At 39.9% G+C, this 22,768-nt stretch overlaps 1 protein-coding gene and 1 long non-coding RNA gene across 3 annotated transcripts; one reads left to right on the forward strand and one right to left on the reverse strand.

Moving 5' to 3' along the window:
- Positions 1 to 51: 51 nt before the first annotated feature.
- LOC128914020 (transmembrane protein 180-like) lies at positions 52 to 18,701 on the forward strand. Its single transcript, XM_054212535.1, has 7 exons — positions 52 to 79; positions 3,434 to 3,611; positions 4,398 to 5,132; positions 8,057 to 8,211; positions 9,672 to 9,755; positions 10,740 to 10,883; positions 16,572 to 18,701. The coding sequence occupies exons 2-7, from the start codon at positions 3,459 to 3,461 to the stop codon at positions 16,699 to 16,701; spliced, it is 1,401 nt and encodes a 466-aa protein (XP_054068510.1). The 5' UTR covers positions 52 to 79; positions 3,434 to 3,458; the 3' UTR covers positions 16,702 to 18,701.
- A 146-nt stretch (positions 18,702 to 18,847) lies between these two features.
- Positions 18,848 to 22,767, reverse strand: LOC128914023 (uncharacterized). Of its 2 annotated transcripts, XR_008468154.1 has the most exons (4): positions 22,628 to 22,767; positions 21,635 to 22,045; positions 20,792 to 20,824; positions 18,848 to 20,601 (listed from the first exon to the last, which is right to left on the reverse strand). It is a non-coding gene; the product is annotated as an uncharacterized LOC128914023 (long non-coding RNA). The 2 variants fall into 2 exon arrangements; XR_008468153.1 differs by lacking the exon at positions 20,792 to 20,824.
- Position 22,768: the final 1 nt, after the last annotated feature.

Here is a 22,768-nt window from a genome sequence, read left to right on the forward strand (position 1 = left end):
AATGAAAGCGAAGAGAAGGTTGGCCTGGGCTAATTGCGCCCGCCCCGGCAGCCGGCTGCGCAGCCTCTAGTCAGAGGAGGTGGGTCGGTGCCCGCGGAAAGGGGCGGCGGTTGCGGGGCTCGCGGAGGGTGAATGGCGGGGGCGGTTGCGGGGGGTATTCCGGTGGGTCTGCGGTGGAGCAGAGCTGGCGCAGCCCAGGGTGGGGCAGCGCAGCTGGGCCCCGGGGAGCGCTGAGGAAAGAGCCCGGGAGGGGGGCTCCGCACCGGCTGGTGCACAAGTGCGGGCTGTGTTCCCGCCGTCTCTCGGGGAGTCTCGGCGCCGGAGGGGAGGGCGCGTCCCGCCGCAGCAGGTGCTGTCGACCGTGAGCGCGGCCGTCTCCATCGCCGGCACGGCCCGGCGGTCACCGCCCGCCCTCGCCCCTTTTCCTCGCAAGGAGGGAGCCGTGTCCCTTATGTGGGGAGCTGCTGAGGAAAAAGTAGCTCGTTTTGCCCGGTTTTGGCAGACGAGCCGCCGACGAACTTCCCGTCCTGCAGGTTCCCAGCGCCTCCTGGCTTCCAGCGGCCGGGCGGGCTGAGGCGATGCCGCCGCCCCACGGGGCTCGGGCAGCGCTTTTCTCGTCTTGGTCTTAATGTGGGTTAAATCAGGGGAGAAACATGAGGAAGACACTTGCGTCGAAGCAGTTGTTCGGGGCCGAGCGACGCCGCCCTGCCTCGGTCACGGCGCGGTACCGGCTGTGGGCGCGCTCCGCGGGTGCCTTTGGCGGTTGTCCTGCGGCTCCGGGAGAAGCGCACGTAGTGTCACCTCGATGCTTTAAACAGGCTGCTCTTTTGGCTCATCTGAGTTAACGCAGTTGTAACCACTAGGAATTTCTGAAACCGATTTGCCTTCTGTGAGTCACAAACACCTGTGCTTGAACCTATTCGACACAAAAGCTGACTGTTCAGAAGAGAGGGGATGCTCATGCGTGATTTCATTGTAGTACAATTAAAGAGCGCATCTTCTGGGAAAGGAAGTGTGGTACCTCAACTTGTAATTGAACCTATTTCGTAAACAAGGTACAGGACCAGATGCACCAGTTAGTGTAAAGAGTTGTGTCAGATCCTGTGTATTATAATTAGTCATTTCGTTAGAGGCCTGTTTGCGCATTGTTAAAGGGTTTTTGTTAAAGAAATTTCAAATTCTTCTTTCAAATTTCTGAAGCTGAGGGGTCCCTTTTTTATTTTATTTGTGTGTAGGAAGGAGTTGAGTCAAATACAATTCCAGAAATGACTGTGTTTGCTGGTAATGTTAGTGTGAGGCACGTTTATTCTTGGTGCTCGTGGAATTTGAGGGAAAGGAGAGTCTCCCAATTCTCCCTCCAAAGACGTGCGCAGGGGGCTTAAGGAAGAAATCGAGATGAAATGTCTAGCTCTCCAAAAGCCCTGATACCTACTACATAAGTCACTTCATTAAGTATATTTGTGAAAGCTTGAACATGCACTTCTTTAAAAAAATATGTGACACTTGTCAATAGCATACTTACTGTAATGACTACTACACAGCAACATCAAACCTATTGTTAAAAATAAACATTTAAAATGGGCATCTTTTCTGTTGACCTTATTCTTCATTATAGGTTTCTCAGAAAAAGTTTGTGAAACCAAACTTGTTACCATAAATCACAATTTCATCACCTGAAAATAGAAATGTCTCTACAGCTGTAGTTCTGTGAAAAATAAACGGGAAAATACACATCACAATCATTCTCAAGCATCTAAAAATTCAGTCATATTCTTACAGATAAATTTGCTTTAGAAAAAAAAACAACTTGGTTCAAGTTGTTTGTCAGCCTGATTTTTTTTTTTCTTCCCCGTAAAGAGAAGTTACCTACTCTTTGCATATTGTTTCATATTTGAGCATCTTAAATATATATACGAAAATGCATCCACATTTTATTTGCTCTTCCGGAGTTCATTTCCTGTGTCGGAGGTTGGAAAACCTGCTGTCCGTCCTCTGCCTTAGCCAGAATAGACACTTCTCCAGCCCTTGCCTGATCTGGGGCTTTTCCCTGGCCCTCGCCTGGTGGCGAGGACGTTTCCATCCTCCCTCGCTGCAGCCTGTCCGGCTGCCCTCGAAACCACAGGAAGGCTGGAAACAGCCTTGGGTTTTATTTCCTGTCTTGCATGGTCTTTTTTTTATGAGGAGTTCAGAGAGCTGCTCACAGATGTGCGTATCAAGCTTAACTAGCAAATATTCAAACTAAGTATTTTGATGGATATTTGAAAATCGCGTTTAGGATAAAATTGTTAATATGCAGAGGAGCAGAGGGTGGACTATTGACAAAAAGCAGGTTGCAAAGCTCTGGAGTCAGTGTGCATAGTAAGACTGAAACTTGAACCTGAAGTATCTCCAAATTAATGGCTGACAGCTTCCTTCAAATAGATATAAAGATGAATAAAGGCTCAGTTAAAAACAGATACAGAATCACAGATACCTGGGAGAAGTATTCTTGTATCAGCTTATAGAATCAAATCTAGTCAAGGACCATAAAGGTAGTAGTTACTGTGCTTTAAAAGGTAGAGTTTCCCTGGAGCTAGCTATTTTAATGGGATAGTTTATACCAAACATGCTTAAGTTAATTGCTAGATAGATGGAAAAAGTCAGCATCTTAAAAAAATGTTGGCTGAAGATGTGTTTGATATATTAAAGGACTCTATATTCTTGGGCTGAATCTCTGTTACTTGGATGTACTTAAATGCTGTACATGTGTTACTTGCTAGAGTTTATTTACATGGAGCCTTTATTCTATGAAAATGTTTAAACTATTAAAAGGTGTTTTGACTGTTTTATGGTTTCTGTTCGTATCTCGTTAGTTTATTAGGTGAAAGTATTGCTTCCATGGCTTGTTAACAATTAACATCTAAAAATACAAGGACAAAACTTGGTATTTGTTTCGAAGTAAATATTCATGTAAGTGCATGCTGCATTTGACATTCACAGCGATGGCATACGCAGGGACATGAATTGAGTCACTTCATTCCTACGCAGCCCATAATTTTAAAACTATGTAGCTAGCAGGAAAGATGTAAAATGTATGCAATTACTTTGAACTCTACTCCAAGATTAGTGTTTGCAATAGCAGATTTTCATATTGAGTCTGTGCACTAGTTCAGAAGGGATTCTTTTAAATTTTTGTCTACCTGTTCCATTGATTTTTAAGCACTGACTATATTTAGAAATGTCACTGACTTCTTAATATTTTGCATCTATTTAGTTTTGTGCTCAGTGTCTTATAACTCAGTAAAATGTTTTTAATTAAAAAAAAAAAGGAGGTAAGAAGGGGGAAATTTTCATCTAAGAATCCATTTCAACACCTCTGAAACAAGCAAAACTCCCATGTCATTTTAATTTGGAAAATTGTTCTACCAACTGTTGTAATTTTTTGTAACTCCAGGAAGAAGAGAGTTTTCTCGTGGAAGATGAAGTTTGTTTTGGGAATTCATCCTAATGCGCTAGCATATTCCATGACTACGTTAGGTGCTGGAATGATGAACAGTATCTTTAATTTCTACTACGTTAAGCTTTTCCTAAACCGATACAAAATTTCAGAAGTAGCATTTCATCAAGCACAGGTATTGTACAATCGAATATTTTTGATCACCATGTTGTGCTATGGTAATAGCACATCGTGCTATTACAATGTGTCTGTGCTATCACAACAGAGTCTTTTTTTTTTTTACTTATGAATTAATTTTAGATGCATTGCAAATAGTTATACGGTAAATTCATTTTACATTTAGTTAATCCATAAGCAATTGAAGGTACACATAAAGCAGATTGTTTACGGTCTTCAGACTAAAAATCTCCAGACTTCTAGTTGCTGGAAAGATTTTTGCCTGTGATAGACTGAAGTAATGTTCTAAACTAATCTCACACCTCAGCTCCATAGGTAAAGTTGACATTAGTGCTTTCCTATGGACTGCTAAAGTACTTAAATACTGCCTTTAATCTGCAAGTCGTTATCCACATGAGCAACTTTTGTCATAAATGGTCTCTTGAAAGTAACCGGCCGGCTCACGTTTTGAATTATTTGCTGTGAGAGAAGTACCTGGGCTCTGCAAGATGAAAGCCCAGATAGATTTGAAGGAGTGAAGTCTTAGAGATGGGTGTTTATTTCATGTGTAGTTGGGCACCTGCCTACTTATTCATCTTGTTTTTCAAAATTACTGCAAACCTCTAAATACCTTTAAGAATTTGGTCTGGAGTCTGTTTTGACCCGAGAAGCTTTCATCTTTCTTTATTCTTTGAATAGAGATTTATTTTAAGTAAATATGGTGTGTGTTACTTCTGTGTCTGTATAACCACCGCAGGAAACTCACGTTAATGATAAATTCTGTTGTGTTTCTTGTTTGTCGCAGGTTGTATTTATGATATGGAATGCCATTAATGATCCTCTTTTTGGGTATATTCAAGATAACTCCAAATTTGCGTGCTGCTCACGACGCCAGTTTTCAATTTTATATGGAGCTCCTTTATATGCGTTAGCCTTTTTGCTTCCTTGGTTTCCTTGGAAACATTATGAGGAAGGTGACTGGCTAAGTGGTCTGCACCTCATTGTTGCGTTATGTGCTTTTGATGGTTTGCTTACATTTGTGCTTCTCGCGCAGTGTGCGCTCTTTGCAGAAATTTCAACAAGACATGAAAGCAGGCTTCAGCTGATTAAATATAACCAAGTAGCAACATTAATCGGATCAACGAGCATTCTCTTTTGTGGTCTCATATCAGATAATATGGAAAATTTTGCCTATTTTCAGGCTTTCGCTGTTTTGGTCGCAGCATTAGCAACAGCTTGTATGTGTTACACGGGCAAATACAGTACTAGCCAATATGAGCAGAGAGAAGTTTGCACAGAGAGTTCTAATCTGGAAAGCAGCGATGGAGCTCTCTCCTGGTCTTCTGTGATTTCACTGACCAAGCAGATTATGACACAGAAAAACTTTTTATTTTTCGTAACGATGAACTTCTTCCAAGTCTTCCACTTAGCTTTCTGCAACAATTTTATGATGATCTTTGCGGATAATCTTATTCCTAAGGATGTCCTTTCTTCCTCAATAAGAAGTGTCATGTATGGAGCAAGCTTTATTTGTCCTCAGGTAGGCAGTTACACTTGTTTTATTTCAAAATATGAAAACATGGTGGTTTACTAGTTTTCATTACTTTAAGGTACCCATTTACGCTGTTTGTTGAAAAAATGCTGCATCCAGCATAAACCATTGGCCATGCTGAGAAACAAATGTAGCTCACCGGTGGTCTAAAAGCAGAAAGTACCTCTAGATCAAGCTGACCAGCCGAAGAGTAGGGTAGGGAGAAAGGACAAGCAGGGAGGCTAGCAGAGTATCTGTTTACAGGAGTGTGATATGTGAGTGAATGTTTTATATCCTGCAGGGTTTATAATACCTACATATAAAGGTATGAGAAACATGGTCAAGATAAAAAGTTTCTAAAAACAAAATCTGTAAAATTCTGAATTCTTTTCTCTCTGTTTTTTTTATTTGTAATACACAATGAGAAAATAATCTCTTCTTCAGGAAGTTTCTCAGATAAACTGCACAAAACACCGGAAAAATTATTAGGTATTTAAAGCATGATTGAAATACGTGGTATCTCAGTCATGGGAATCAAACCAAACTCTAACTAGCTGCTTTTGGAGAATAATCCGTGCCCGTTCTGTTGTTTGCTGTCTTGGTCAGCTGCATTTCCTAGGGAGAGAGATGCTTTCGAGGCCCCAGTCAGGCATGGGGGCATGAGTAATGAACTGGAAAAGAAAAGGGAAAGAGAATCCAAACAAGTAATGTATGAGAACAAGAAAAGCAGCAAAAATATGCCCCACAGAATGTAAACGTACTTGTCTGCAGCGAATAAAAAAATTATCCTGTTCATTCCTTTCTAATTCTTTCACTGGATCTTTTAGAATTTTTACTGTGTTTACTTGTTAGATTGATCAAAACCCGAGTATCCTGATTTTCATCATAGGTGCTGATGATGTTCAGAATTTCTGAAAATCAGGCTGTTATGTTCATTAAGTTGTAGTGTTTTCAGTGAGTAGAATCTAAAAGAAGATACATCAAAGTGCAACTCAAATTCACAGCTCAATTTTAGTTACCGTTTTGGCTTTTGTATATATAACATACAAATCCTAAAAATACCTTCTCTGTTCCATAACTCCTAAACATCTATAATTTCAAATTTTATCGTTACCACGGGTTTAATAAGGTTTTTTTCTGTAACTCAAAACAGTTAGCTGATGAACTTTGGGAATAAATCAGAAACTGCAGAAGTTAGGAAAGCTTAAATAATTTTATACTCAATATATAGCAATCACTACTGTTGATAAAATCAGCGTGACAGCGTGAAACGAACAATCTTTCAGAAAATGCATCTCTCTCTGCTCCCCAGATACTCTTTGTCTAGAAGGTCACCGAATGCAGAGAGTTTGCTGTGACCTTATTTTTCTCAGATTTTGTCCTTTTGAGCTCAAGATATAAGAAGAGAATTTGCTGATGGCAATGTCCTGAACTTCGCTTACTGGAAAAGCACCCAACCCATGTGAAATAAAGCCCCTTCTTGTGAACTGTGCTTCAGTGGCTTGTACTAAACTGGAATTCGGCTCCTCTCTTAGGTTCCTTTTAGTAGTGGGTGTGAAGAGTAAAACCTGCCTACAAGGGAGACCTTGTTGCTGAAGCACAGGCAAACAAATTTAAATTTGCATCATTAAGTTAGCATTTTTCTTAGAAATATGCAGTCTTGGAAACATGCAGGTAATAAGGAATTTTCTAAATCATAAGTACTTCCTGAGACGGGGTTATTTCTCAATTATAGGGAGAGAAGGTCATGGTGTTTAGAATAATGTGCGTTACGCAATACCTTACCATTTCTGCAAATGCCTGAAACAAGCCCGCAGGAGGAGTATCTCTAAGTTTCTTACAATCAGATTTTTTTCTTATAACATCTTTCCAGGTTTGTTTTACCTCCCTGATCATTGGTTTAAGTAGGAAACTTGAGCTTCTTTAAAGTGACCTTTGCCACAGTAATCTTCGTCTGACTGTACCATCCTGGTTTTATTCGTTACGTTAAAGTATTTAAATATGGGAACAAATGCACAAGGAGAATTCTTTCCTGTTCTTCATCCAAATATTACACTGCTCATCTTTGTAACACAGAAGGAGAAAATATGTATCTGTGTAGAGTTTGTGGGTATTTTTTGTGGCAGTGATGAGGACCACATACATGTAGATGGTCACATAGGCTCATATAATAAAAAGAACACAATGCATTACAAAATTTCCTATTTAAAGTGGAAAGTGAGGAACAAGACAGAAGAGCTTACTCTTCGTTCACACTGTAACCAGCACTTAATACCATTGTTGTGAGTTTGCCTGTCACTAGCCTCTCGCGTGGACTACTGCTCGCTAAGACTGGCGGAATTAAAGTGCAGCCATACGCGTTGTCCACTGCCACCTGCCTTTCCCGACTTGGGAGTAATCTCTCTGTCTTGCTTAGATCAGCTGTCTTAGCGAGCTTGCTTTATCAGCTTCAAAGTCATGCTTATTTTCTGTAAATGTTAGTGAAAATAGTAATATCAATGAAAAAAAAATTGAAGATATTTTTGGTCAGCAGTTAAAATGGCTAGATGGTTGTTTTACAGTTAGCATACTGCAAACGTAATTCTTTAGGGGATATCAAACATAAAGATCATGAGCCTTAAATGATAGGAAATGTGGGAAACGGTATTTTTTCTCAGGATAAAGTTGTTCTCAGCTTTGAGTAAAAGGAGGCCATTCTTGCCTGGTAGGGTAGCATAGAATGAGCCAGTAGATAGTTCTTTTTGTTCTATTCCTATTTTTTTTTTATTTGGATTGAACTTTTTATAAAGGGTTGTGTCTTTGGTTCGTTGTTTCGTTGGTTTTTTTCGTCTTTAATGGGTAGTAATAATTTGTGTCTGGTTTGTGCTTTATAGCTCTCCTAATGCTGAGATATTGTACTATATCATACATGTGTGTATATATTATCTTTCCAGTGCCTTGTTCTTCTCAGTCATGCTTCGTTGAAGAAGTTTGGTTATTACAGAATCATCCTGTTTTCCTTTTACTTCGAAGGAGTAGCTGCTGCTGTCATGTTTCTTCTAGGGCCAGAACACTATTATCTGTTGGCATTTTATCTCACAACAAACATGTAAGTGAATACACTTCCCTATTCGTGGGTACGGCTATAGAGTGGACACTTGCTTTTAATAGCATGAAGATTTTGCTGCTGCTTTTTTGGTTTTCTTTTTGTTCTGTTTCACTTGTCAGGAAAGCTGAAACTCAAGTTACACTTCATTTTATTCTACTTCAGCTTTTAATTTCTGCTTAAAACCAAAACAAAAAAGCCTTAAAAATGAACAGTATTTAAGGTTTGTAGCCACATGCCTCCAGCCACGTGTCTGCTTTAACATGAGCTTCCAGAGAAGCAGAACCTTTTCTCGTCCACGCAGGCACAGAAGATCTCAGTGGAGAAAATCTTCAGAGGCTGTTTGCGAGGAAAGCTCAGGCCTTGTTTTGTGTGTCATGAACACTTGCGTGTTGCACTGCAAAACAAACACCAATATCTCATGGGTCTGCCAGGTAACAAGTACTGAGTCGCTTTTTCACTGGCACTGGGTAACTATGATGCCAAAAGTAGTAGTTCCACAGAAGTGTATTACAATACATGGAAAACCTTTTTTAAAAATAAAGAGCTGTTTATTTCCGAATGTTGTAACAGCAATTTGGTTTTATTTCTTCATTTTCTGTTTCGTTTTTTTCTTTCTGCATGTTCTTTCCTACTCTCCTTTTCTTCATTTTCTTTTTTTCCCCCGTTTTCATTCTTATTTTCAGTATTTCTGCCATGGACTACTATAATACTGAATTGTGTGAACAGTAAATTGAATTTCATTACCTGCATACTTTAAATGATGAAGATATATTTTGATTTCCCCAGGAAAAAATTCTAAGGTACCTAAAGACTGTATGTTTAAAGTGCTAATTGTTCAAAACCTCTTGTAAGTAAAAGCTAATCATACCCAAAATTTAATAAGACATAGAAATCCTAATATCCGAGTGTGTAGTTTCAGTTAGCAGTTTGTTAAAAGTCGGCTTTGTGTGTGTGTGTTTAAATGCATATATATATAATGTAAATACATATAAAGGAATGCCTATAAAATCTTTTTACTACTCTAATTCACCCACTTTGAAGTGTGTCTTCCATGCGTTCTTTCCAGTAATGCTCATGTCCTTTTCAGATTTCAAGAGGAAATTTTCAGTTTCTCTTTTTTCTAAGGTGTTTCTTTTCTCCATGTCATTTTAAATGACATTTACTGATAATCTCAAGCAAGAATGTATGACCTTTTGCACCAGTGTCCAGGAAAAAAAGCAAAAATCCCCATCTTTTAGGTTTGCATATTGATTTCTAATTCTCAATTAAGAACAGATCTAATAATGCTTTCAGAACTGCTGTTTAAACAGATAAATCAGCATATTTTAGAGAAGGTCTCAGCTTTGTGTGTTTGCGGAAATGTCAGTGTTGGGGTGTATGTGTTAGAACGTCAGTTATGATTTCATTATGGAAGTGTATATAAGAACTATGAACATCTTCAATATTTTGTCTTTCTTTAGGGTAATTGTACAAGCTTCATTTAGTTTGTTCAATTTGCCTCTGGCAGATATTGTTGATGCAGATTTAATAAAGCACAAGCGGAGGTATGTCAGTCTTAACTGTTTTTCTTTAAATACGCTATTTGCTGTGCTACTCTTTCGTAAGTTAGATTATGTCCAAGTAAAGACAGTAAGTGATCTTGGATCCTTGACACAGAAGTACTTTTTTTAAGAGCAATTTAGCATAAGATAAGAACTTGAATAAAGTTTCCTGTGGTTACTTCAGCAGAGAAATTTAAACAGATTATCAAGTCATTTCTAGTTTTAATTATACTATGGTATAAGCCAAGGTTTTTGTGCCTTTATTTTTGTTAGCTTCAGTTGAATTATTTTGTAACCATATGCATCTATTGTCGCTTAGCGAATTTTCTGAATAAGGCCTTTCTAACATGGAAAAAGCATTTAGAAGGCTTTGCCCATGCTACTTAAGAGTGCAAATTCCAAAGTCTAACTGGTTGCTTTTATCTCTCTGAAATAAAAATTGATAAAACGAGCTTTGACGTAGCATATTACAATTCATGGATCTTTTGGATTTTATCAAAGTGCAGATAACTTCCTGTTGGTTCCATCAATGTTTATATAAGGGCAGATTCAATCCTGGTCACTGAATTAAAGGACTTGCCCCTCAAAGGTGGGAGCTGTTGCTTTCATGAAGAAAAATAAAAGCCTCCTTTTCCGGCCTCATGCATGTAGTGTCTTACGTTTTAATTAATTCTCCATGCACTGTTCAGTCTAACTTAACTTCAGTAATTACTTAATGTGTGCAAAATTGACCTTGAGTGGAAGTCATTTCAGAAGTGGGGCCAAGCTGTATATACACCCCAGAGGTTTATTACCTTTCAGTTAAAAAAAGAAAGTTAAATTTCATTAGGATAGCTCATCTGTTTGCTCTAATGTGTGAACCATAAAGCTAAGTATCATGATAATTAGTATTTGCATATTAACATGATTTTTAAAATTACTATTGCAATTAATATACTAATAAGTTTGTGTTGTGCATCCGTTTGTTTTTTCCCCTCAATATTTTAGATCACCGCTTTCTTCTATGGTTTTTGGTACCAATGCTTTATTTACCAAGCCCGCCCAATCTTTGGCTCCAATGCTTGTGGTTACAATACTAAATCAATTTGGATATGAGAACCTGAATAATGAAGATGCTCAACCTGGTCCCAGGTGAGTTCAAAAGGGATACTTTAAGTCATAGAAATTCACATGAAATAATCCTGTCATCTAAAAACCAAATTAATCTGCAATTAGTTTGCATCAACTGCACTTCAAAAATATGAGTGCTTTAAAAATATTTTCCAGTTGTTTTTTGTCTGCATATAAATAGAAATGTTTTCTTTTTTTTTTTTAAGAATAAGTTGGTGATTAAACAATACATGTGAGGATATCGACCTAATTTTTAAAAACAAAGGATACATTTCAGTAGTTGACCGTCGCCTGTTCTATTGCAAAAAAAAAAACAAACCCAAAAACGTTTGAGATCACCTAATACCTCTTACTAAGATATGTTGTCCTGGCTTCTGTAAACCTTATCTCATAAACCTACTTCCTTAGATACATAATCCTAATAGGGTTGCATTAAAGATAGAGTTTTGTTTGAGAGAAAGCAGTATAATCACCGGGGGGAGGGAATTTGCCTCAAGTAGGAGTATAATTTTGGCTTTGATACTACTTAACCATTCTGATGCTAATGATCTCGTTGCAGTCCCTGGGGACTGTAATACACAGCATAAAGCTGTGGTTGCTAGTTAGCAATTGGAAATGCATGGGCTTTTGTAAAAACAAATTAACAGGGAGTCAGTACGCGGAAAGGGTCATAGGCTGTTTGTTTATGACCAACAATAGGAAGTGGCAACGTAAGGAATAACTGAAGTCAGGACTAAAAGGCAAAATCAGTCCTGATTAGGATTTGCGTGAGAGAACAACATGGATATCCTGAGTACTACATAGCTCTCCTAAATTTTGAGTAGAAACCTTAAAAAATACATAGAAGACAAGCGTACGTGAACTTTTGTGGAGAAAGCTCTTGAAGGAGAAATGCCTGGTTGTGTGTCACCTAAGGCTAGGAGAACATTTCCCGTTTGAGGAACTTCCTAAAAAAATGTATGAGGAAAAGCATGACATAAAAAGACAACAGGTGGTCTTCGGGAAAGCATCCTGACACAAACAGAGAAGGCTTAAGTTTGAGGCTATGTGTGAGAACAGTTAATTTTATTTTAATGCATTCTGTAGATAGCCAGCCAGTGAGGTGATGTGAAGAGGACATGAACCTCATTATAATGTCAAATAAGATGAGTGATTTTTGCAGAAGAGCAGTAGGTTGAACTGGATGTGGATATGAGAGGGCTGAATATATTCATCTTGATGACTCAGAGAAATTCAGATTTGAAACCTGAAAACTGCAGTTCTGATCCCTTTCAATCAGAGAAATGATCCCTTTGTGGATGGATTTTAAATCACAGTAGCGGTAAATCTTTTTTATCCCCAGTAAGCAGCCTCTGAACTATAGCAATAATAAATTTCTTGTATATAGAGTGGCAATACTTTGAATGCTCAATCTCTAAAACCTGTATTTTCACTTGAGTCAAGCTGAAATTTGATTTATTCCACTAGGGCAAGGAACAGCATAAAGGAACAAAGCTGAGACCAGTTAATCAAAGAGCACCTGAAATACACTCTATATTTCTCTTCCCCATCCCTTCAAAAATAATTTCTTAAATACGAATCAGCCTGCATGTGTTTTCTGTATACGTATATGTACGTGTGAATGTGCATGTCCTTCACTTTGCAAATGGACACACAGTCCACAAAGACAGGCTAGTCAAGATTGTTTCTAGGGAGTCAGTTTGCCCATGGCAATGTACTCAGACCATGGACTGAGCTAAAATTACTTATTAAAACCCTATCAACTGATCTCAGTCTTCAGCCATTGGCAGAGAACTAAAATACATCTGCCTCTGGACACAATCGTTTAGGGACAAACAGAAACTGAATACAGAAGATCACTTAAAATATGCTCAAACTGTTTAAAAAAAATAATTTCATACATGTGAATTATATATAACGAAGTGTTATGACCCATGCCAATACAATCTCAGCTGTGTCCCTCCTCCTCCAAAGCTGGCAGTATGTATTAAGTGTTCTGGAAAGCATTTAGTTTATTAAGTGTAGTCGCAGGGAATTGTGAAGATAGCACAGAGGACCCTTATTCTGCATTAACAAAATGTTTGGGCCCTGAATAAATATGCCTGAAGAGTTTCCAGCAATGTTGGTGACTGGGAGAAGAGAGAAGATGCAGTCCAAAACCATAAACTATTTGCTGAATTCTAAATTATTTATTTTTTCTTGAACTGAAAGTTAAGCCATAGCAACAATGATGGAGCAGCTAAACCTGGAAACCATTTCCAGGCACATTAATAAAATCGTCAGTAGTAGTCAGGATAGCTTCACCGAGGGGAAGTCACGCTTGACCAACTTGATAAGCTTCTGCAATGAAGCGATTAGCCTGGTAGACAAGGGAAGAGCAGTGGATATTGTCTGCCTGGACTTCAGTAAGGTCTTTGACACTGTCTCCTCCCATAAGATCCTCATAGACGAGCCTTTGATATATGGGCTTGTTGAGCAGACAGTGAGATGGGTTGAAAACTGGCTGAATGGCCAGGCTCAGAGGGTGGTGAGCGGTGGCATGAAGTCTACCTGGAGGCCAATAACTAGTAGTGTACCCTTGGGGTCTATACTGGATCCAGTGCTCTTTAATGTCGTCATTAATATCTGGATAATGGGGCAGACCTTTTGAGACAATAGTTCATCATCGACTTGGTGGCTTCTGTTACAATTGTATTCTGCAGGGCAGCCAAGCTGGTAAGAGAGTGAAGAGGTTTTACAGGGAGCATAAAAGTCTAGAAGAAAGGAAAATTCAGTCCCCTTTTCTTTCATCTGTGAGGTATCATAACACCTCCAGGTGGGTGGTTAAGGCTCATCAGAGAGGAGAAAATGCTTAGCACTGAACAGTGATCCCAGTACCGTATTGGACCAGACATTCCAAAGACCTTTGGATCCTGTCTTTCTCTTCCTCAGCCCCGAAGCCGTTGCATTGACCATTAACAGCACTAACCTCTCACTTACCAGTGTTTACTTCTGCTTCAGTGGTAATACCTTCGTAGTCACCATGATGCCTTCTTCCTTAGGAGCAACCCAGTATCTCTTGGTTTTGCTCTGGTATCATAACTCTGAAGTGTGACTTCTGCTATGAATGGTGTATCTCTTCCAGAAGTCCTCTCGCTTTTTGGTGTAACCGTTTTCACACGCGAGATTGGCCTGTACATTGTGCACATGTTACACATGATTCTGCATACATTAATATGCAGGTTATATCACATTCTTAGGAAATGTGGTCACTACACATCAGTGAAGCATTTTGTAGTGGAAGCTAGCTTAAGAAGTATTTTTTAATATCCTTAAACTTTGAGCAATAGCTTGCAGAATGGAGTGGGGTCCTGGTTTGGTGCGGTTTTTTTCCTTTTGTTCTGTCATTATCGCAAAGCATTACCTGTCCCTTATGGCTTGGGGTTTTTTGTTTTGTTTTGTTTGGTGTTGTTTGGTTTGGTTTGTGTTTTTTAGTTTGGTGGTGTGGTTTGGTTTCTTTTTTTCCTGTGGAAAAGATACTTGGTTTAAAAACACCCTCTTCTGGAGAGCCACTGCAACTACAGCTGACTTCTCTTAAAAGTGCGCTTCTCAAATTTGTTCTTCAGAACAAAGTTATTCTGCAGCAGCTCTTCATTATTAATTGGAGGTACATTAAACTGTTGATGCTTTCGTAGTGAATTACTGGACTACATCACGTTCTATTCGGAGTGACGTTAAGGCTGTTTAGTGAAAGATTGCATGTTTTATTCCTGTGTGTGCAAGAAATGCAGAAATGGAAATTTCTGACGTTACTAGCTCAGCTGTTATTATGATGAAATCTGAGCTCTGCTCTTGATTTATCTCAGTCCTTTAATGAAATATTTTCCCATACCTTGTTCTGTGTACTATAAATATTTTTTGTAAATCCTGCAGTAACTTAGGGTTTTACATTACAATAGGTAATATTATTTTCTTAAACCAATATTGTTCCAATGAAACCAAATCAGGATTGCACCAGCGTGAGTGATCTGGGAGGTGTTCTTTCTTTTTTTTGTCCTGCCTGAAGTCCACGTATAAATACAGAATAATTTTAGTACTGAAAACTGCAATCCTCGTTAGTGTGCAGCACAGGCAAAGTACAAGCCCCAGCATCCTGTTAACTGTGCGTTAGTCCCGTTTTCATCTTCAGATAGGTAAATGACTTGTCTGTTGCCTCCCTGCTGGCGCTGCTCACACAGGCGGCCGTGGGCATGATGAGGGCCCTTGGTTACTTCTAGGTGGGCCGAAAATGCGATTGAATACAGGCCAGCAAACGTCCAAATGGAAGTGACTGTCACTGCCAATAAACATTGGCTGTGCACCAGCGGCCCGCTAGTGAACGCTTCCAGTCTTACATGCAGTTGCCCAAGTGATTAAGTAATTCACTTGTAAGCCTGTGGGGTTTTGTTTTCCTATTTAGCATCAGCATGTAGATGACTTGAGATAAATTGTGATTGTTGTATGAGTGTGTGTATGCACTAAGGAACAAATCTGGGCTATGCATTTTTTTCCTCTTAAATGCAGTGAGACATGAATTAGTTCTTTTATGATTCGGAGACACTCTTAGGTTTTATTCAAAAGCCTGCTCAAGTTAATGAGAGGGTTTTTTCCACAGATTTCAGGTTTTTTGGATCCTGTCCATAGCTGTTTTGTGAGTCTCCCATCTCATCCCTGAATGCTAAGGGAAAAAAACCCTGGAAAATAACATAAACTGTCTCGTGGAGAGAAAGTTCATTTAGGGGCTGTTTCTCAGCTTGACCTGACTTTCCTGATATTTAAGTAATTAGAATCCAGTCATTAACAGAATACCAGTAGATACTGATTCTAGGTAATAGATGAATGCCTAAATGTATGCTTTGAGCTGTCAGAAAGCACACTGCTCATAGAGGGGAACTCATTTAACCCCTGTATTTTCTTTTGTGATTTGTATTTGCTGATATTTCTATTCCTTAGAGAAGGTTTAGATGAGGAAATACCGTGCATCCATGGGAATAAATGGGAATGAGTGTTAATTTCACGTGTTCTTTTTGTGGTTTATATTATCTTATCATCATGTATTTTAAAACAAAATTAAATAACACATGATATTTCAAACAGCCCTTTACGCCATACCTGAATTTCAAGCATTAATCATGACTTCCATCTAGCACTCAGCAAGTGTAACACTACAGGGATAGCTAGGAGCACAGATTTTAACTTAAAATAATTTTGTATTAAAGTGTTTGCGTCCATTTTCTGCTTTTCTTTCTCTTCCAGATTTTTCAGTCGTACTAAACCCTTCCAAGTGCTCTGTTATAATTGGATTATATTGCTTGAATTGATTGCTGTATTACATAATACAGATGGGTACTAAAGTAGCAAACAGGATTTCTTGGGTTGCCTAGAGTATATTAAAATTAACTCTTTGCGTGCTAATTATCTAATTTCCTCCCAGCTATTATGAAAGGAGCAAACAACATAAACTATGTATTTGTATGTAGAATTTGAAAACACAATTGAAGTACATTTGATATCTGAGATGTTTGTACTTCTTTTATTTAGAATTGATTGTACGCAGGAATGTGTACATGCTGTATATGTGTATATAATGTGAATGCATTTTAACATTTAATTTTTAATAATTTGTTGTGAATTGACCATGGAAGTTAATCTTCTTCATCTTGAAAGCTGTGTTTTCATCTTCTTCACCAGTTTGTTTTTAGGTCTTCACGATGCCATGTTCTATTTGATCTGTCTGGTTCCGCTTTGCGTCGCAGTCGTACAGATCCTGACGTGGACGCCCTTTTCAATCCAGAATAGTCATATGGCAGCCGTGCGCTAAACGTGTAACCGTTGGTCAGTACATCTTCTGCTGAACTGCACCACAAGAGAGTTAGTATGTTTTAAATGTGAAAAAGCAAAATTGCATTAAAGGGACTGTTAAACCAAACGCAGTTTGAGCCATTTCAACAAAGTCATATTCTTCAGTCTATAGAGACTGTGATGCAGATCACGTTCAGCCTCAATGCTGAGCCCACACAGAGTTTTCTTCGAGTTCGGTTGTTTGCCTTTAATGGGCTTTAGCCTTAATTATTACATTAACTCATTTCTGGTATATACTCGTCACTGTTAACTCCTGTGAAGGATGGATATGGTAGATCAGGTAAAGGAATCCCAACCCAGCACCTGGAATTCAGGGAAACTGTATTTTCTTAAGCTTACTGAAAGGTGCTGGATTAATTTTGCCATGCTGATAAAATGCCAGATCTCTGAAGTTTATCTGGAAGAGCCTGGTGGACATCCCTCATGGATGTCAGGGGGATGACGAGAAAAATTTAGATGATGTCGATCTGACCAATATCAAGACAAATCTGACAGCTACCACAGGAAGAGACGAGAGTAATTAACTACCCTGTAAAAGTCTGTGTAAGGCTAACGGAGAAAAAGATTAAAATGCTGTTCAATCAAATGTTGCGGGGTATGGGAAAAGCTCCATAGGTCCTCGCTGGCTTTCTGAATGGCTCTAGTTGGTGGTAGCTAGATGCAGTTTTCTGTCTTAAAATGGGAAAATTATTTTGAAGATACCACATAGTACTTACAAGGATGCAAGACGATGACTAGAATGTCATTGTGGAGAGAAAACCGTTGGTGTGCGGACATAGCAGAGTTCAGTTAGTTGGGCAAATCTAAGCACACACGTATTGAATCAAACTCTGCCCGCTTAGTAGCATTCCATTGGCAAACTCGTTTGATGTGCTGACAGTTGAATTTCTGATTGATCAAGTTAGTTAATTTCTGATTAATTCATACCAAAATCTTTCCAGTTAAGCTTTTAAATGGATCCTGTGATTTTTATAAAATAAAGCTTTTTTTGACAAAATTTCAGAAACGCTGAATCCTATTATTTCACGCGTCGTAATGGTAAGATACATTAGCATGTTTACAGTACTCCAGTTTAATATTCTTTTTCCTCCAATATATCCAGCGTGTAACTGTGTAATGATAGATAGCTTAAGTATAATATAATCACTTCATTTTTATTCTTTGTTCTGCCTGGGAAAACATAATTTTAGAAGCACCTTTCTTATGGAGTGCCAGTCACTTCAAAGTACAAGAAGATGCTGAGTCCGCTCATTTCTAAGGCTCTACTTTTATCGTGATAAGTAACTTGGAACAGAATGGAGTGTAAGAAGTTGCCCTGCATTTTGGTGGACAATAGCAGAATAACGAAGAGGTTTGAGGTTTGAAATACCCGTGTTGAAAAAAAAAAATACTCTTTTGTGCCTCAGTTTTTACATTTGCAGAGTAGAAACAACGTTGTCTCCTTGTCGTCTTTGAAGGGCAAAGTGCTTTCAAAGCGATGAGTGAGAAAGTGGGACAGCACTGTTAAATATTTAGAAATCCAAATGAACCCTTTGATAGGACTATGAAGATTTATGTTAAAATGGAAGAAGCCAGAAGTGTGATGAAGTTTAAAGTTGCGTTATCTCTTCTTTATCTCTGTCCTGTCAGAGATACCATTATTCATTTGCATTGTATGTGCTAATGGCATTATGTACGCATACTAGTGTCACTTGTATTTACGTATCCAAAGAATATTTACACAAATACCGGAGCAGATATGGGCTGTGTGTTTAGATTCTGAGTTTTAAAAGATTTACTGCATTGTATGTGTGAATTTTCTGTCTGAAAGGCAGAAGGAGCAAAAGCCAAAGGACAAAAATCTGAAGGAATTTAAGTTAATGTAATCTTTGATTCTTGATATGAAACTGTCTTCTCCCTGACAATTCCTTTAAAGTGGTAATAAAGAACTTAAAATAGTTTTAGTTTTCTGTTTCTGTATATCCTAGATTTCATATGTTCATCTTATCCTCATAGAATATATGTTCCGATAGGTAAAAATGTTACTGGTCCACAAATAGGGTTTCTGTGTTTGTTACTTAGTTCTAATACTAAATTATTAGAGCATGGTGTATAACTGGGAGAGTACTGTGCTATACAGCAGGAAAACTAGTAAGTGGTTTTAAAAGCCAAAATTATACCAAGAATTATTTGAAATTATAAGTGTTTTTTTTTCTGGAAAATGTTTGGTAAATATACCATTTTATTTGCTGAAATAAGAAAGGAGTAAAGGGTGATATGACTGAAGGCATAGTTCAAATTGCCTCTGTAAATTGCTGCCCCTTTACAATTAAGATAGGAAAAGTAAATAGTCATAGATTTCTAAGCGAGACAGCCTTAAGATATGATAGATTAACAGTGTGGAATAAAGTAGTTTAGAAAACAAATCTGAGAAATACAATACAAATTATTTAATACATAAAATAAAATAGTAATAATTTTGAAAATTTATTATTTATTATCCTCCCATTTGTCTGTCCTATTTCTCTTGCTATAAGGGCAGGAAAAAAGCCTCTTTCTTCCCCCCAATAGTCAATCCAAAAGAGGACTCGGAAAACTGGTTTAAATTCAGGTGGTAGTCTTACACGAGAATAGGAGGTTGGCAGCATGCTAGGATTGACATCGCTTATTCTCCATTTCTCTGTCACCCACTAAACTTTATTTTCCTCTGCTAAACCTACATGATTGCTTTTGGCCGTGAATCAAGTAAAGGATGATCAAAGGCAAAAGTTCAGTGTCTTGCAACAGCTGGTTTGTCCGCTTTCTCTCCTTATTAGCTAGTAGTGTCTGAGCTTGAAGTCCTGCTGCTGCAAAAATGCCACAATTTAATCTTGATAATTTAAGAGTGTCTAAAATAGTCTCATAACTGATAAAGAGGATTTAAGTGTGTATAATATAAAATATGAAATGCTGTGATAACTTCAATGAGAAATTTGATGCTCGAATCCCATTCTTAGAGTTTCTCTATAAATTCTGAGAATTTGGACCTTAATACACTGAATGTATTTTATTTATTGAAAATCAATAGGTAAAAGCATCCACTAGATTTAAAAGGACGTTATCTAATAGATACTAAAGAATGTCAGTCTAATATAGTAGTAATGTAATATATGGTTAGTGATAGAATGAAAACAATGAATAAATGACAACAAAGCATATTTAAGTAGGAAAAAATTAGATTTATGTTTTGTGGTGCTTACAGGCCTGCCTCTGTTTTCATCTCGTGCAAAATGACCTTCCCAGTCTCCCGCTGCGCTGACTGCGGAACCGCGCAGCCATTCCTGAACAGACCGTGCTGGCAGGGCTGGTGGGATGTTCCCATTTTAGTGTGGCTGTACAGCTGCCAGGAAAGACAGGAAGGTGAAGGAGCAGCCAAGATAAGCCACATCTCCACAAATACTTCTGAGCTCAGGAAAAATCTCAGTGGTGCACGCCGTCAAAAGAATTGTGGCGGGTTTTGTAAAGGAACATAGAACCAAGAGTGGGGGGATTGTCCTAGAAAGCTGTACAGACCCACAGCTGGGCTTCCCGGGTTGCCCTCAGGGGAGAGGATTTTACATAGATACCTGTGCTTGCTCGTCTTAAAGACCTCTTTCTGGTAATCGCTTTCTTACCATTGTTTAAATAACAGAAAGGAAAGTTGTTTTATTGCTGTACTTGATCAGGAAAAGTGCAGATGTGCATCTTGGAATACGTGAGGCTGTGCAGCCAGCCCTGTCGCCGTGTCCTCGAGATCTCCTCAAAGCAAACGCAGGCGGTCTTCAGCCCTCTGGGTCTGTTTCGGACCTTTTGGACTCCAGGTACTCAATCGATTATAGACATTGTCCAGAAGAAACACTATCTAAATAGTTGAGGAGAAAGTAGAAAAAAAAAAGTGATTCCTTTTTCTCTGGAAATCCTCTCCCAGCACATTAATTGCTTTGAATGACGTATGCGTACATTTACACAACAAATATTTTTCTGAGATTGTACAGCAATTGGTTACAATTCCACCAGACTATATGCAAATGACAATACATCAAAATTATTACCTAAGATTGCATGAATAGTGTGTTCTTTATAGCCTGTCAAGAGAAAAATATGCTTAGTATACAACTACTGCAGCAGAATATTAATGATAAATGTAACACTGGGCAGGAACTTTCAAAAATCTCATTAAAACGTACCCAGGTTGTATACTAAAAATGCAAAGACAAAAGCTAGTGTATTTCTTATTTGGTATGCAATTCATTATCTGTATTTTACATGTGATAAAATTAAGATAAGTTTCCCTATGAACAACACGTAACTAACCTGAACCAATTTTATTTATTGGTTTACACGTTGTGAGCAGATGTCTGTTCAAAAAGCAGCAAATTTAGCTTTTGTCATTTTGGATTTTCATTGTAAAGTTGTTTTAGTCCTGGAGGGAAAAAATAAGCTAATCTGTCTTTACAAACAAGAACATACATAGAAAGGAGAGTTCTAATCCCAAACCAAATTAAAAGAAATAGACCAAAACAGGCATCTTAGCCCATCTAGCTATTGGAGAAAAAAAAATCTTCATGTGGAAAACTGTCTAAAGCTCTCATGTCAAAAATGTCTAACTGAGGTTAAACATCAGTGAAAATGACAAAATTCTCTGGCAATATTCTGTCATTGCTCGGGTTTTGCTGATTTCCCAGGATAATCAAGGCTGGATGTGGTTAGTGCTCGATCAGAGCATTTTCCAGGTGGAAGCCAGGATCCCATGGTGGGTCAGAATTCCAGCATCAGAATTAGGGGGCCCGGCTCCAGCCTTTCCAGTCTGGTCGAAGGAAAAGATGCCCGTTGCTCGTGGTTGTTAAGGAACGTTTTTCCGATATTAGAGATGATAGCCCTGGTGCCGCACTCACCTGGAATTTGATTAATGGGCTGGGCTTCGTCTAGATTTTCTTTCAGTTTCAATTGTATACAGTATTGCTCACTTCCTATGCCGTTACCTCAATAACGCCCAAGTGGGAGAACAGCGGTGCCTGACCCACGGTGACCGCGGCTCTGCTCCGGCACAGGAGCTCCCGCCGAACAGCCAGGAGGGGTTTATGCACCTTGGCCCATCCCAGAGCGCGATGTCCCGCAGGGGACCGGGCGCCACAGGGACGCGTTCCTGCCGCTGCTCCCCACCGCGTCCCGGCAGAGGTGGGCAGCAGGACTCCAGCGACGGGCTCGTCCCTTTCCTGCCTCCGCCATCGCTTCTCCTCCCTCTGCGGCTGCGTCCCGGGAGCAAGGAGGGCCTCGGGTCCTCCCCTCAGGGTCGGGCTGCCAGGCTTTATAAAAAAAGGGGGCTTTGTAAAACAACGTGTGGCAGAAATTCCACGAGAGCAGTAAGGTTTACTCTGGGCCACTGCAAAATTGTCATTTACAAGAAAAACTGCCACGCCTGAGGACGTGCGGCCAGATTTTGCATTTCAGACAGCGGAGGTCTTTCCTCTGCAGACAGAAGACCCTTTTGAAGAGCAAAGGCTGTGCTGGCCCAATTTATCTCTAAATGCTGCGGGTTTGGGTTTTTAGGAATCTGATCCCCCTGTGCCCGTGGACCCCGAACTCCCGCGGGCGGGAGAAGCGGGAGGATAACGGGAGCCGGGCAGGAAGCGCCGGGGCCGCCTCCCCGCGCCCGCTGCGGGAGCCGCCAAGGGTCCCCCGGGCGCCGGTCACCGGGGGCGGGCCCGAGCGGGCGGGGAAGCGCGCGGCGGCGGCCCTGCCCCGCCCCCGCCCCGCGCGCTCTGCGCACGCGCAGCCCGGGTGACAGGGCGGCGCCAAGCACGTGCGCGCGGCACGCCGCCGCGCGAACCCTCGGAGGGGAGGGGGGGAAGGCCGGCCCGCCCGCCGCCGCCGCCGCCGCCGCCCACCTGTCCGTCCTCCCGTCGCTGCTGCCGGTGCCCGGCGCGGGAGGGGGGAGCGCGGGCGAGGAGCCGCCGCCCCGCCGGTCTGACAGCGGTGCCCGCGGCCCCGCCCGCCCTGTGACTGGGAGGGGCGGGCGCGCGGCAGGC

Source organism: Rissa tridactyla, chromosome 8 (assembly GCF_028500815.1).
Source record: "Rissa tridactyla isolate bRisTri1 chromosome 8, bRisTri1.patW.cur.20221130, whole genome shotgun sequence".
In the NCBI taxonomy this organism is placed as follows: domain Eukaryota; kingdom Metazoa; phylum Chordata; class Aves; order Charadriiformes; family Laridae; genus Rissa; species Rissa tridactyla.

Excerpts from the sequence above, each read along its gene's own strand:
- LOC128914020 (XM_054212535.1), top strand. The coding sequence starts at position 3,459 with ATGAAGTTTGTTTTGGGAATTCATCCTAATGCGCTAGCATATTCCATG. Across the intron at positions 3,612-4,397 it reads TAGCATTTCATCAAGCACAG|GTTGTATTTATGATATGGAA; the intron begins GTATTGTACAAT and ends TGTTTGTCGCAG. Across the intron at positions 5,133-8,056 it reads CAAGCTTTATTTGTCCTCAG|TGCCTTGTTCTTCTCAGTCA; the intron begins GTAGGCAGTTAC and ends TTATCTTTCCAG.